Source organism: Sus scrofa, chromosome 2, assembly GCF_054392235.1.
Source record: "Sus scrofa isolate SSC_HxYL_T2T_F1_AM1 chromosome 2, Sscrofa_HxYL_maternal_Yorkshire_Landrace_v2.0, whole genome shotgun sequence".
NCBI lineage: Eukaryota > Metazoa > Chordata > Mammalia > Artiodactyla > Suidae > Sus > Sus scrofa.
The window spans coordinates 147,055,702-147,072,200 of NC_139384.1; the positions used below are offsets into that span (position 1 = coordinate 147,055,702).

At 38.0% G+C, this 16,499-nt stretch overlaps 1 protein-coding gene and 1 long non-coding RNA gene across 20 annotated transcripts in view; one reads left to right on the forward strand and one right to left on the reverse strand.

Annotated features, from left to right (window-relative positions):
• CDKL3 (cyclin dependent kinase like 3) overlaps window positions 1-16,499 on the reverse strand; it is a 126,228-nt gene that overhangs the window by 79,995 nt on the left and 29,734 nt on the right. For all 19 annotated transcript variants that reach the window (XR_014838801.1, XR_014838802.1, XR_014838795.1 and 16 more), the window contains exons 5-6: window positions 5,196-5,308; window positions 2,077-2,216 (exon numbers count right to left, since the gene is read on the reverse strand). Coding sequence is in view for 10 of the 19 variants with exons in the window: in XM_085014600.1 (XP_084870726.1) it covers window positions 2,077-2,216; window positions 5,196-5,308 (253 nt within the window). In the remaining 9 variants the exon portion in view is untranslated. The remainder of the gene's footprint in view (window positions 1-2,076; window positions 2,217-5,195; window positions 5,309-16,499) is intronic.
• LOC146405754 (uncharacterized) overlaps window positions 1-16,499 on the forward strand; it is a 38,411-nt gene that overhangs the window by 11,684 nt on the left and 10,228 nt on the right. Inside the window, exon 2 of the long non-coding RNA XR_014838807.1 lies at window positions 1,389-1,537. This is a non-coding gene — a long non-coding RNA (uncharacterized LOC146405754). The remainder of the gene's footprint in view (window positions 1-1,388; window positions 1,538-16,499) is intronic.

Sequence of the window (16,499 nt, forward strand, 5' to 3'; positions counted from 1 at the left end):
ATGAAAAAAGATACTTTAAATGACAAATAGGTTAAGGATTCTTAAAACGAGAATTGCAGATAAGCAACTAGTAAAATGTCCAACTTTTCCATAATGATGTAGGTACAGTTAAAAAAAAGATACTTATTTCTAGCTTATTAAATTGGCAAATATTTTAAAAATTATAATACTCAATGTCAGACTGAGAATTGAGATTTATATCCAATGCTACTTGAGTATAAAACCTTTCTGTGAGAACTATGTCTAGATACTCATGTTGCAACAGAAGAAAGGGTGGAGGAAAAAATGTAATTGTAATGTATACATGTAAGGATAACCTGACCCCCTTGCTGTACAGTGGGAAAATAAAAAAAAAATTAAAAAAAAATAAAAGTTAAGTAAAGTAGTGAAGCTTGCCAAAATCAAAAAAAAAAAAAAAAAAAAAAAACCTTTCTGGAGAAAAAATAGCAATTTACTCAAAGCAAACAATACAAGTTCATAAAGACATGGTAGGATGCTTAAAATATACTGCTAAGTGAAAATAAACATATTACATAGGACTGTGTAAAGTATGACACCTTTTAAAAAGCATAAATTTCTATCATATATTTGGTTGGGAAAAGCCTAGCAGTACAATAACCAAAATGTTAAGTTATTTTTCCTGGATTGTGGGGGTCGGGAAAATCTTAACTTCTCGTCGTTTATCGAGGATTTCTATTTTTTCTATTCATTATGAATTATTTGTATAACCAAAACAATGAAATGAAAAGAAAGAAATTAAAGTGAAAATGTAGTAAGCAAATCTGATCCTTTCATAAACTCTAGTGCTTTCCAGGTACCAAAGAAATAACTTTCTTTCTTTGATAACAGTCTTTAGACATTACATATCATATGTTTAGGTTTATCGAAATAATAGCAGCAAAATTTAGTATTAACAACATTCGTTGACAGCTTATTCAAGGCCCTGTACCAAGAACATTTCTACCATTTCTTCCTTTAATTCTCGAGGTCCTGAAAAGAAATATCGTTAATGTTTTATAGCCCAGGAAACTGAAGCACAGAGATTAAATGATTTACTCGAGTTTACAGAGCTAATTAGTGACAGAGCTGGGCTTTAAACATAGTTCCTGTGAATCAAGAGCCCCTTCTTATAAACACTGCACTATATATTTGCTATGAAATTTAGGAAACCACTTTTTTAAGGGATGTACATTAGAATAAGATACCTTACTTGACCCTGGGAAAGGAAACTGGCTGGAAAGAGAAAATAAATAGAAGCAAGTAACTCTCTCACCTTTTGAATTATGTCCTAAGTATGCAGGTATATTTAGTATGTTGTTCAAAATAAAATTTAAATTTTAAACTAATTTAAAAGCATTACAATATGTTTTTCTTTTCGCCAATTCAAGGTGAATTTTGGCGCTAGTGTATCCTAAAACAGCATTAAAACTGCAGCTGCCAATATCCTGTACATACCTTTGGATACCAGTGTACAAGGAACAAATCCCTTGGGCAGACTGCTACGAGGACTGGCTGTTATAAGGTATTGATAAACATGGTAAGTCCCTAAAATTTTTCAGTTCATCCTTGATTATCAATAAAATTGAGATAAACATAATGGACAAGATTATCCCAAGGGGTTTTTAGTTCTAACAGTCTATGATTTTTAATTTCTCTAAATTAAAAGATTTTTAAAAAATGACCACAACAACAGGAGTTCTCTTTGTGGCACAGCAGAAACGAATCCAACTAGTATCCATGAAGATGCCGGTTCAACCCCTGGGCTTGATCAGTGGGTCAGCAATCCAGCATTGCCGTGAACTGTGGTGTAAGTCACAGAGGCGGCTCGAATCCTGGGTTGCTGTGGCTGTGATGTAAGCCAGCAGCTGTAGCCCCCATTCCACCTGGAAACTTCCATGTGCCACGGGTGTGGCCCTAAAAAACAAACAAACAAAAAAGGAAGACCATAGTAACTTTTAACAGATAACATTACTTCATGAATCCTTTTGGAATTTCATTAAAATAATATCCTAAAACATATTATAATTTATGCAAATTTCCCAGAAAACAAAAAACAACCTTAATCTCTTAACATACATGAACTACATCTGCCAACAATCCATTTAGCTTTGGATATTTTTTTCTTGCATTTTTGGGGTGTTGAACTTGAGGAAGGACCACTCCAGCAAAAATAGGACTCTTGGAAAAGATATTCTCCAAGTGAGGTGTTAAATTACCTGAAAAGAAAAGAAAAAAATATATATGTATACACATACACACATAAGTAAACAAGGAAATTATTCTACAATCAAAATAGTCAAATTGTTATGTGGTCTGCATTAACTTATTAAAAAGGGAGAAAAACAGTTAAGTTCTTTTAATTTTTTAAGCCTGAACAAAGAACTATCTGGATATAAAATTAAAAATGTGAGTTTCCCCAGTAATCTGTGGATAGCACCTGAGCAGTAGAGAACATAAAACCACCAGGTGTATTTTCTTCTCCAAAAATATGATTTAATATATAACACTATTTTAAAAAGCATATTCAAATTTTTACATATTTCCATGTGAGTATCTAATGCTTTAACTAGCATGTGTTCATCAGCAAAGCTTTATTCAAAACAGCTAAAATACTAAAATTATATAGGATAGAAATATTGCAAAGAAGAAAGGTTACAAAGTAGTAGAATGGAAAGAACTATAAATAGCAGTGAAGAGAGCTAAGTTCTAGCACTAGTTTTACTATAACTAGTTCCATAACCTTGGGCAAATCTTCCATTTCTGTGTCTCAGTATCCCCAACTGTAAAATGACAAAAATTATCCCATTACCTCTAGAGTTCCTTCTAACATTAATCTCATAACCATAACTGTCAAGATAACACAAAAAGTAGAACGTTTTAAGACTCTAAACTGTATCTTTCACCAGTATTTATCCACATTCAGTTTTTCAAGCACCCTCCTCACTCATGATCCTGTAATTACATGTTTACATACAGCTTCCTTGCCACAAAAAAGGCCCCTCAAGCTCCTTATTCAGAAATACACACACACACACACACACACACACCCCATCACATCATACACAAAAATAAGTTCAAAATAGGCTTAAAGACTTAAATATAAGACATGACACCCTAAAACTCCTAAAAGAGAACACAGGCAAAACATTCTCTGACATAAATTATACAAATGTTATCTTAGGTCACTCTCCCAAGGCAATAGAAATAAAAGCAAAAATAAACAAATGGGACCTAGTTAAACTTAAAAGCTTTTGCACAACAAAGGAAACAATCACCAAAGTGAAAAAGCAACACATGGACTGGGAGAAAATATTTGCAAAGGATGCAACCTATAAGGGCTTAATTTCAAAATATACAAATAGCTAATACAACTCAATAACAATAACAACAAAAACCAACAAACAACCCAATTGAAAAATGGGCAGAAGACCTAAATAGACATTTTTCCAAAGAAGACAAACAGGTGGCCAATAGGCAGATGAAAAGATACTCACCATCGCTAATTATTAAAGAAATGCAAATCAGAACTACAATGAAGTACCACCTTACACAGGTCAGAATGGCCATCATTAAAAAGTCTACAAGGGAGTTTCCCAGTAGGGAAAGGATCCAGTTTTGTCATTGCTGTGGCTTGGGTCACTGCTGTAATGTGGGTGTGATCCCTGGCCTGGGAATTTCTGCATGCCACAGGGACAGCCAAAAAAGTCTACAAATAATGAATGCTGGAGCGGGTGTGGAGAAAAGGGAACCCTTTGCACTGTTGGTGGGAATGTAAATTGGTGCAATCACTATGGAAAACAGTATGGAGGTTCCTAAAAAACTAAAATAGAGTTGCCATAAGATCCAGCAATCCCACTCCTGGGCATTTATCCAGACAAAACTATAATTCAAAAAGATACACACACCCCAGTGTTCACAGCAGCACTATTTATAACAGCCAAGACATGGAAACAACCTAAATGTCCATCAACAGATGAATGGATAAAAATGTGGTATATATACACAATGGAATACTAGCTATAAAAAAGAATGAAATAATGCCTTTTGCTACAACATGGATGGACCTAGAGATTATCATACTAAGCAAAGTAAAAGTCAGAAAGACAAATACCATATCACTTCCATGTGGAATCCCAAATACAACACAAATGAACATATCTACAAAACAGAAACAGACTCACAGACATAGAAAATAGACTTATGGTTGCCAAGGGGGGTTGAGAAAGGATTGGGAGCTTGGGATTAGCAAATGCAAATTATTATACACAGGATGGATAAACAACAAGGTCCTACTGTATAGCACAGAGACCCACATTCAATATTCTGTGATAAACCATAGTGGAAAAGAATATGAAAAAGAATATACAATGTGTAACTGAATTATTTTGCTGTACAGCAGAAATTAACACAACATTTTTTGCTTGTTTGTTTTTTGCTTTTTAGTGCCGCATCCATATGGAGGTTCCCAGGCTAGGGGTTCAATCAGAGCTACAGCCACTGGTCTATGCCACAGACACAGCAACTTGGGATCCAAGCTGAGTCTTCAACCTACACCACAGCTCACAGCAACGCCAGATCCTTAACCTACTGAGGGAGGCCAGGGATCAAATCTGAAACCTTATGGTTCCTAGTCGGATTTGTTTCCACTGCGCCACGACAGGAACTCCCAAATTAATACAACATTGTAAATCAACTATACTTCAATATTTGCAAGAAGAACATTTTCTACCTTTTTTTTTATCAGCCCAAGGCACCCGTCTACTCCCATCTATAAAAACAACATGCCTCCCTGTTCTTATAAAGAAAAAACTATTAAAAAATTGAAAAAAAAAAAAAGAAAAAGAACAAACTAGGAGTTCCCATTGTGGCTCAGCGGGTTAAGAACCCAGCATAGTGTCTGTGAGGATGTGAGTTTGATCCCTGGGCTTGCTCAGTGGGTTAAGGATCTGGTTGCCACAAGCTGCAGCGTAGGTCACAGATACAGCCCAGATCCCATGTTGCAGTGGCTGTGGCGCAGGCTGGCAGCTGCAGTTCCAATTTAACCTCTAGCCCAGGAACTTCCATATGCCACAGGTGCAGCCCTAAAAAAGCAACACAAAACAAATCAAAACAAGACACTAAATTTGAAAATCAAGTAGAATTGATCTAGAAATATCTATTTGAGGCATTTAACAGTGTATTTCAGTAATACCTACCTACTTTTAAAACAATTTTATGGAGCAAATCCAAATCAGAGCTGCTGGGAAGATAGGGATTTCCAGTGGCCATCTCAATGATCATACAACCCAAAGCCCAAATATCCACAGGTCTGAAACAGACAAGAATAAATCATTTTTTCATGGAGATAGAGCTAATATAACTTTACTAAAAAAGCATTTAAAATAAAGTTAGGGGGAGTTCCCGTCGTGGCGCAGTGGTTAACGAATCCGACTAGGAACCATGAGGTTGCGGGTTCGGTCCCTGCCCTTGCTCAGTGGGTTAACGATCCAGCATTGCCGTGAGCTGTGGTGTAGGTCGCAGACGTGGCTCGGATCCTGCGTTGCTGTGGCTCTGGCTTAGGCTGGGGGCTACAGCTCCGATTCGACCCCTAGCCTGGGAACCTCCATATGCCGTGGGAGCAGCCCAAAGAAATAGCAAAAAGACAATAAATAAATAAATAAATAAAATAAAGTTAGAGCTAAAGAAAACAGAATGGTTAAGTAGAATCATTTAAAATGTTTCTCTGGAATATCATACAGTAACTTTAGGATATAAACTAAATATTATCATGTTTATTAAACACTAAACAGTTTATACTTGAACTACATGAGAAGCCATGTAGCAGTCCAAAAAACTAATTGTAATTCTTTTTTTTTTTTGGAGTTCCTCTTGTGGCTCAGCGGTTAATGAACCTGACTCATCCATGAGGATGCAGGTTCAATCTTTGGCCTCACTCAGTGGGTTAAGGATCTGGCTTTTGCTGTGGTGTAGGTTGTAGACGCAGCTCAGATCACATGTTGCTGTGCCTGTGATGTAGGCCAGCAGTGTAGCTCCAACTAGACCCCTAGCCTGGGAACCTCCATATGCCACAGGTGCAGCCGTAAAATAGCAAATAATAATAATAAAATAATAAATAAAAGATTTTAACAAGCAATTTTTGTCTTTTGTCCTTTTAGGGCCATACCCGCAGCATATGGAGGTTCCCAGGCTAGGGGGTCTAATTGGAGCTGTAACTGCCAGCCTATGTCAGAGCTACAGCAGCGCCAGATCTGAGCCGCATCTGCGAGCTACATCACAGCTCATGGCAACACCAGATCCTTAACCCACTGAGCAAGGCCAGGGATTGAACCCACAACCTCACGGTTCCTATCGGGATTCATTTCCGCTGTGCCACGACAGGAACTACTGAAAAAGTAATTCTTTTTTTGGCCATGGCATGCAGTGGCTTGATGTGGGATTTTGGTTCCCTGACCAGGGATTGAACCCAAGTCAAAGCAACAAAAGCACCAAATCCTAACCACTAGGCCACCAGGGAACTCCCCTAAAATTAACTGTAATTCTAAAATTGCTTCAAATAGTTACATAAGAACATGATGATAAATGGATTATGAAGTAGAATAACTGAATACTAAAATCATCTTGTATTGAAATAGTAAAAATTAAAACTCAACTATTTCACCACTTACATTTTTTTCTTTTTAGGGTCATACTCCAGCATATGAAGGTTCCCAGGTCAGGGGTCCAATTGGAGCTGCAGCTGTTGGCCTATACCACAGCCACAGCAATGCCAGATCCTTAACCCACTGAGCGAGGCCAGGGATTGAACCTGCATCCTCATGGATACTAGTCGGGTTTATTACTGCTGAGCCACGCCAGGAACTCCTACATTTATTATCTTAATACATTGTGAGTCATCCATAACAAGCTTTTTTTCTACATAATGAGTGTTTTAAAAGATAGTATATATTGGAGTTTTCACTGTGGTGCAACAGAATCTATGGCATCTCTGCAGTGGCGGGGAAGAGGGTTTGACCCCCAGCCTGGTGCAGGGGGTTAAAGATCCAGTGTTGCCACAACTGTGGTGTAGGTCGCAACTCTGGCTTAGATTCAATCTCTGGCCCGGGAACTTCATGTGCCATGGGTGATCAAAAAAAAAAAAAAAAATAGAAATATCTATTTGAGGCATTTAACAGTGTATTTCAGTAATACCTACCTACTTTTAAATAGATTAAAAAGGACGCCCAACCTTACATTCAGAAGAAATTATAAATAAACATTACAATGAAGAGTTCCCCAATGGCCTAGTGGCTAAGGATTTAGCATTGTCACTGTTAAGACTTGGGTTCAATCCCTGGCCTGGGAACTTCTACAAGCCACAGGCATGGCCCCCAAAATAAATAAATAAATACAATGAGATATTTTTCACTGATAAAAATTATATAGTTTCAGAGTTCCTGTTGTGGCTCAGTGGTTAACAGATCTGACTAGGAACCATGAGGTTGCAGGTCCAATCCCTGGCCTCGTTCAGTGGGTTAAGGATCCAGCGTTGCCGTGAGCTGTGGTGTAGGTTGCAGATGTGGTATAGGTTGCAGATCCCGTGTTGCTGTGGCTCTGGCGTAGACCAGTGGCCACAGCTCCGATTAGACCCCTAGCCTGGGAACCTCCATATGCCACAGGAGCAGCCCTAGAAAAGGTAAGAAAAAAAAATTATAAAGTTTAGGAGTTCCTATCGTGGCTCAGCAGAAATAAATCTGACTACTACCCATGAGGATGCAGGTTCGATAGCTATGCTCATTCAATGGTTTAAGGATCCAGCATTGCCATGATCTGTGGTATAGGTCACAGAAGCGGCTTGGATCTGGTGTTGCTGTGGCTGTGGTGTAGGCCAGCAGCTACAGCTCTGATTTGACCCCTAGCATGGGAACCTCCATATGCCACAGGTGCAGCCCTAAAACAACAAAAAAAATTTATAAAATTTGGTAACTGCTATGTTGGTGAGGCTATGGAAAATGAAAACTCAAATGTACTGTTTTGAGAGTATAAATTTAAACAACTTCTTTGGAGGAAAAGTGGTAAAAGCTACTAAAATTTTAAATGTACATACTTTTGACCAAACACCTTTATTCCTAAAATCTAGTCACACATGTGCATAAAAATAAGTGATATGAGGGTAGTTCCTATTGTGGTGCAATGGAAACAAATCCAACAATTATCCATGAGAATGTGGGTTCGATCCCTGGCCTCGTTCAGTGGGTTGAGGATCCGGCAATACCCTAAGCTGTGGTGTAACTCAGACATGGCTCGGATCCCATGTTGCTGTGGCTGTGGTGTGGCCAGCAGCTATAGCTCCGATTCAACCCCTAGCCTGGGAACTTCCATATGCCACAGGTGTGGGCCTTAAAAAAAAAAAATTATCTGAGAATTTTACTGCAGCATTGTATGTGGCAGAAAGATTGGAAACAATCTAAACATCATAAATATGGGAATGGCTATGTAAGTTTTTGTACAACCACACAACGAAATATTACTCAGGTCTTTAAAGAATGAGGTAGGTCTATTTGTTTGTGTTAATATAAAATGAGCTCTAAAATAAACTCTCAAGTGAAAAAAAGTATGTATTATTAAAGAAATCAAATGAGATCTAAATAAGTAGAGAAATTTCAATGTTCATGGATAAGAAAACTAAATATTGTAAAGATGTCAGTTCTTACCAACTTGATCTCTAGAGTCAATGTAATCCCAATCAAAATCCAATTTGGAGATCAATAAATTGATTCTAAAGCTTATATGGAAAGGCAATAGATCCAGAAAAGCCATCATAATGTTGAAGAAGAAAGTCAGAGGAAAGACACTATCTAACTTCAAAATGTAGTACAAAGCTACAGTAAGCTTGACAGCATTACACTGGTGAAGAAATGAACAGATCAAAAGTACAGAGTAGAGCGCCAAGAATTAGACCTACAGAAATGACCTCAACTGATCTTTGATCAAGGGGCAAAGGAAATTCAGGAAAGAAAGGAAAGTCCTTTCAACAGATGTAATGGAACAACTGGAAATCAATATGCAAAAAGAAATGAATCCAGACATAGATCTTACACCTTTCACAAAAATTAACTCAAAATGGATCATAGACCTAAATGCAATATACAAAAAATACAAAACTTCTAGATAATAATATAGGAGAAAATCTATATGACCTTAGATTTGGTGATGAGTATTTTTTTCTTTTTGGCCACACCCATGGCATGTAGAAGTTCTTAGGCCAGGGATCAAATCCTTGCCACAGCAGTGACAACGCTGGATCCTTAAGGAATTCCAACAGGGAATTCCTGGTGATGAGTTTTCAGATACAACACTAAGAGCATAATCCACAAAAGAAAAAAAAAAAAAGGATAAGTAGTACATCATTAAAATTTAAAACTTGTGCTCTATGGAAGACACTGTTAAGAGAATGAAAAGATAAGCCACAGGTTGGAGAACTGCAAAACACATTATCTGATAAATGGCTTGTGTCCAAAATATATAAAGCACTTTGAAAACTCAAAAATAAGAAAAAAAATCAATTGAAAAACTGGGCAAAATATCTGAACAGACACCTCACCAAAGAAGATATACACATGGCAAACAAGCATACAAAAAGATGCTCAGGAGTTCCTGTTATGGCTCAGTGGAAACAAACCCAAGTAATATCCATGAGGACAGAGGTTCTATTCCTGGCCTTGCTCAGTGAGTTAAGGATCCGGTGTTGCCATGAGCTGTGGTATAGGTCAGAAACTCAGCTTGGATCCTGCGTTGCTGTGGCTGTGATGTAATCCAGCAGCTGCAGCTCTTATTCGACCCCTAGTCTGGGAACTTCCATATACTAAATGTGCAGTCCTAAAAAAGCAAAGCAAAAAAAAAAAAAAAAAGATGCTCAACATCATATGTTATCAGAGAACTGTAAATTAAAACAATAATGAAATACATACATACCACTAAACACCTATCAGAATGGTTAAAATCTAAAACAATGACGATACCAAATGCTGGTGAGAAGGTAGAGCAAGAGGAACTCTCATGCATTGCTGGTGGGAATGCAAAATGATATAGTCACTTTGGAAGACAGTTTGATAATTCTAACAGTCTTACAATACAATCTAGCAAAACTACATTCCTTGGTATCTAGCCAAAAGAGCTGAAAAACTTATGTCCACAAAAAAATTGCACATATATGTTTATAGCAGTTTTATCCATAATTGCCAAGACTTGGAAATAGGTAAGATGCCCTTACTTAGGTGAATGGATAAACAAACTGTCATACATATATACAATGGAATATTAGTGATAAAAAGAAATGAGCTTTCTGGAGTTCCCGTCGTGGCGTAGTGGTTCATGAATCCGACTAGGAACCATGAGGTTGCGGGTTCGGTCCCTGCCCTTGCTCAGTGGGTTAACGATCCGGCGTTGCCGTGAGCTGTGGTGTAGGCTGCAGATGCGGCTTGGATCCCGAGTTGCTGTGGCTCTGGCGTAGGCCGGTGGCTACAGCTCCGATTAGACCCCTAGCCTGGGAACCTCCATATGCCGCGGGAGCGGCCCTAGAAATAGCAAAAAGACCAAAAAAAAAAAAAAAAAAAAAAAAAAAAAAGAAAGAAAGAAATGAGCTTTCAAACCATTAAAAATATAAAGGAACCAGGGAGTTCCCGTCATGGCTCAGTGGTTAACGAATCCGACTAGGAACCATGAGGTGGTGGGTTCGATCCCTGGCCTTGCTCATGGGTTGATGATCTGGCGTTGCCGTGAGCTGTGGTGTAGGTCACAGACGCAGTTTGGATCCCAGGTTGCTGTGGTTGTGGCATAGGTCAGCGGCTACAGCTCCAGTTAGATCCCTGCCCTGGGAACCACCATGTGCTGTGGAAGCAGCTCAAGAAATGGCAAAAAGACAAAAATATAAAGGAACCTTAAAATACACATTGTTAAGTGAAAGAAGTCTGAAAATGCCGCATAATATATGACTCCAATCAAACAACATTCTGTAAAAGGTAAGCATATAGAAATATTTAAAACATCAGTAGTTGCCAGGGTTTCAGAGAAAAGGAGGGAAAGATAAAATACAGCACAGAGGAATTAGGGGCTGTGAAAATTTTCTGTATGATACTGTAATGGTAGATACATTACATTACAATTTGTCAAGATCCATAGGAAATACAATACAAAGATTAAATATTAATGTAAACTAGGGGACTTTAATTAATTCTAACAAATATACCAAACTAAAGTATATGTTAACAGTAAGAAAACCAGCCAAGACAAGGAAACAACCTAAATGCCCATCAACAGATGAATGGATTAAGAAGATGGGGTATACATACACAATGGAATACTACTCAGCCATAAAAAAGAACAAAATAATGCCATCTGCAGCAACACAGATGAAACCACAGACTCTCACACTAAGTGAAGCAAGTCTGAAAGACAAATACCATATGATATCACTTAAATCTGGAATCTAATATATAGCATAAATGAAACTTCACACAGAATAGAAACTCATGGACTTAGAGAATAGACTTGTGGTTGTCAAGGGGGAGGAGAAGGGAGTGGGATGTACTGGGAGTTTGGGGTTAGTTGTTGCAAACTATTGCATTTGGAATGGATAAGCAATGAGATCCTGCTGTACAGCACAGGGAACTATATCTAGTCACTTGTGATGGAACATGATGGAGTATAATGTGAGAAAAAGAAAAAAAATATATATGACTGGTATAGTAGTCATATATTGCTGTATAGTAGAAATTGACAGAATAATATAAATCAACTATAATGGAAAAAATAAAAATAAGGAAACTGTGCTGTGGGGGTGCAGTAGAGGGGATATATGAGAAACCATGCAATTCTGCTCGATTTTTCTGTAAACCTAAAACTGCTAAAAAGTAATTAATTTTAAAAATTAAAAGAGAAAAAAAGCAAAGTTCTGTACAATATATATAGTATGTTCCTATTTTTGTTTAAAAGAAAGGAGGTGTGTGTGTGTGTGTGTGTGTGTGTGTGTGTGTGCGTATTGCTAGATAATGATTTTAAGGAATAAATGACTTAATTGTAGTGTATACAATTCTTCAAGTCCATAGCACAACAGCAAGTGGATAACATAACAGGAACTTAAAAGCCTGCTTACTTCACAAGTTTTAAGAACTTAATCAGTAAAATTAGGGCCAAATTATAGCCTTCAAAATTTTAAGAAAATTATTTTAAGTACTCTCACTACAGTATGAAATTCCTACTCATTTACCTCCTCTTTTAACAGTGGCACTAAAACTAAAAACACTCCTACACAAATCAGTTTACTTTTCCCCAGCTTATTCTGAACTTACATAGTTCACTTAGGTAAGGTAAGGCATTATCTACAAAAATGTCAAGAATTATGTAGGCAGGCCTTTCAAGAGCAACAGGAGACAGAATACATATAGGTGATTGTCACTGTAGTATAAAGGAATTATCTGGAATACAATCAAGTCCTAGTCTAACATGCAGGACTAACAGGGGGATTAAAAAGAATCACATGGGAGAAAGACTTGGAGAAATGATGACTTACTTGTCGGTGAAACTGGTGAAAATTATGAAAAAAAAAAACTCATAATTAAAACCTCTAAAAATAGTTCAAAGGGCAAACAGAAAATAGTAGAAAATCTATAAAAACTGTTAAGATAGATGACTCTGTAGTATTTGAAGACCACTTTGTCTCTCCTCCATTCTAGCTCAGTAAGGTAAAGACACTACCTGTACTGTTCCAGCACAGAACTTAGGGCTTCCTTTCCCCCTAGCTCCAAATCAGAGGGCTTTATTTTCAGGAGGGGAGCTTCAGTATTTCTCATATTGCCCCTGTTACCTATTCCTGAGTCTAAGACCTAGGAGAGTGTGGTCAAGAGGTGGGGTCCCTTCTTCTGACCAGCCCCTACTCATTCTAGCTGGGGTGTGGCACACTGACAATACTGGGGCCCAAGAGCATCTTCACTGTCCCATGAAGTGATGAGTCCACACTAGGAGAGGTAAGCTCTGAGGACCTCCGGCTTCTGCTTCCTTACATTCCACTGAACATTCAGCTCCTAGAGCAGCAAAGTCACTTAAAGACACTAACCTCACACCCCAGCTTCAGAGCCCTGGATCAAGAGATTTTGTCAGAGAGAAAAAGCAGGCTTTAAAATATATATAACTCCTAAGCTCTTCCAAATGAAATTACTTCACTTGCAACAATGTGAAGATGTACAAACTTAAGGGGGTGCTCTTAATAACAGTGGGAAGAGACTCATGGATTTACTCAAGATACAATCCAGATAATTAATTTAAGTCCTGGGACAGTCTTGAAAGCAAGAGTTCAATCAGCCATCAATTAATGGAGTTAATAGCTATGCATGGTCATAAAAAGAAAAATCTAACTACTAATACCAATGTCAAGCCAGGGTAGTTATGGGCCTACATAAAGCTGTAACTCTTTGCAGAGGCAACTACAGAGGCTTAACACTGTGGCAGGAGTGGAGAGTGGGAAATTTCACTAAAACAATACAGCTGGTCACTATAACATAAACAAGCAAACAACAACAGCAAGCCCCAGGGGAAGTCATATGTTCATAGTTGATACAATATTTTACCTGAAATGTTCAAATTCTAACAAAGAATTATGAGGCACGCAAAAAAACCCTATGAGGTATGACCCATACACCAGAAAAAAACTTTGAAATAACCATTATAAATATGTTCACAGAACCAAAGGGAAGTATGATTCAAGTAATAAAGGAAGATATACTGACTTCAAATAGATAACATTAAAAATATAAATTTTTTTAAAAGCAATAAGTGAAAATTCTGGAGTCTAAATATACAATAACTGAAACTTTTAAATTCACTAGAGGGCTCAACAGATTTGAAGAGGAAGAAGAATTTGTGAGCTTGAAGATAGAACACTGAAAATGATTTAAGCCAAATAACAGACAAAAGAATGAAAAAAAAAAAAGGAACACAGTCCCAGAAAAACATAGGACATCATTAACACATCAACATACATAAATGAGGAGTTCCTGTTGTGGCTCAGTGGTTAACGAATCCGACTAAGAACCATGAGGTTTGATCCCTGGCCTTGCTCAGCAGGTTAAGGATCCAGCGTTGCCGTGAGCTGTGGCGTAGGTCGCAGATGTGGCTTAGATCCTGCGTTGCTGTGGCTCTGGTGTAGGCCGGTGGCTACAGCTCCGATCCCTAGCCTGGGAACCTCTATATGCCGCAGGAGCGGCCCAAAAAATGGAAAAAAACAAAAAACAAAAACAAAAACAAAAAATAAATGGGAGTACCAGAGTAGAAGAGAGAAAGAAAAAAGATATTAGAAGAAATAATAGATGAAAGTAGTCTAAACTTACTAAATAACAGTAACCCAGAAGCTCAACAAACTCCAATTAAGATAAACGCAAAGAAATCCACAGACACTCACAGTAAAAGAGCCAAAAGTCAGAGATAAGGAGAAAGACTTCAAAACAAGAGAAAAATAACTTATCACTTACAAAGGAATACCCATGAGAAAAATAACTTATCACTTACAAAGGAATACCCATGAGATTATCAGTTGATGTCTCAGTAAAAACAATCTAGGCCAGATAGAAGTGTTATAACATATACAAAATGCTCAAAGAAAAATTGTTAATGAAAAATCCTATATCCAGCAAAGTTATTTTTAAAAAATGAAGGTGAAATAAAGGCTTTCCCAGATTAACAAAAACTAAGAGAATTTATCAGCATTCCTGCCTAACAAGAAATTCTAAAGGAAGTTCTTCAGCTTAAAAACAAGTGATCCCAGATGGTAATTCAAGTCCACATAAAAATAATGAGCACAGGCAAAATTACTTATGATAAAGATATATAAATATAGCATATTACTCAACCATAAAAAAAGAATAAAATCTTGCCATTTGTGACAACATGGATGTACCTAGAAGGTTTTATGCTAAATGAAACAATTCAGACAGAGAAAAAATACTGTAGGCTTTTGCTTACATGCGGAATCTAAAAACAAAACAAATCAGAACAAAAGTATAAATACAGAGAACAAACATGTAATTGACAGAGGGAAGGGGAGTGCTGGGAGGAGAGAAACAGTAAGAAAGTTTAAAAGATACAAAGTTCCAGTAGTAAAATAAGTCAACAGGATAAAATGTACAATATGGGGAACACAGTCTATAACCATGTAACATTTTTGTATGATGACATATTATAACTAAACTTATCATGGAAATCATTTTAAAATGTATAGAAATATCAAATCACTGTGTTGTATACCAGGAACTAAGGGAGCACTGTATGTCAATTATAATTTAAAAACAAACACATAGAAAAAGAGATCAAATATGTGGTTACAACAGAGGCAAGGGGTGTGGGGGGGAGGGGGAAATGGATGAAGGTAGACAAAAGGTACAAACTTCCAGGAGTTCTCTGGTGGCTCAGTGAGTTAGGATCTGGCATTGTCACCTCTGTGGCATGAGTTTGAGCCCTGGCCCATGAACTTTTACATGCTGTGTACGTGACCAAAAAAAAGGTACAGACTTCCAGATATAAGATAAATAAATACTAGGGGTAATAGGATAAATATAATTGACACTGCTATACATTACATATGAAAGTTGTTAAGAGATTAGATCTTAAGTGCTCTGATCACACAGGACATTTTTTTCCTATTTCTTTAATTTTGTATCTAGGCAAGACGATGGATGTTCACTACACTTCTTATAATAATCATTTCACGATGTCTGTAAGTCAAATCATTACGCTATTTTTTTGGCTTTTTTTAGGACTGCACTGGTGGCATATGGAAGTTTCCAGGCTAGGGGTCAAATCAGAGCTGTAGCTGCCAGCCTATGGCACAGCCACAGCAACACAGGATCCAAACCATGTCTGCAACCCACCTCATAGCTCACAGCAATACCAGATCCTTAACCCACTGAGCAAGGCCAGGGATCAAAACCGCATCCTCATGGATGCTAGCCAGATTCGTTACCCTGAGCCACAACGGGAACTCACAGAGACTCACCTACAGGAGTGAGAGTTCTGAGCCTCACATCAAACTCTCACATGGGGGGATCTGGTACTGAGAGAAAGAGTCCCCAGAGCATTTGGCATTGAAGGCCAATGGGGCTTGTGTGCAGGAGCTCCATGGGACTGGGGGAAACAGAGACCCCATTCTTAAAAGGCACATACAGACTTTCACGTGCACTGGGTTCCAGGGCAAAGCAAAGGCTCCATAGGAATCTGGGTCAAACCTGACTGCAGTTCTTGGAGGATCTCCTGGGAAAACAGGGGTGAATGTGGCTTGTTGTGAGAGAAGGCCATTGGAGGCAAAGCTCTCAGAATATTCAGCAGCCCGTGCCTTTCTCTGGAGGTGGCCACTTTGGGAAAATCTGGCCCCATCCATCAGTCAGTGCTGAGAAGCCCAAGGGCAAACAACAATCCAGGTGGGGACCGCAGACCTGCCCCTCAGTAAACAGGCTACCTAAAGGCCCCTCAGGCAC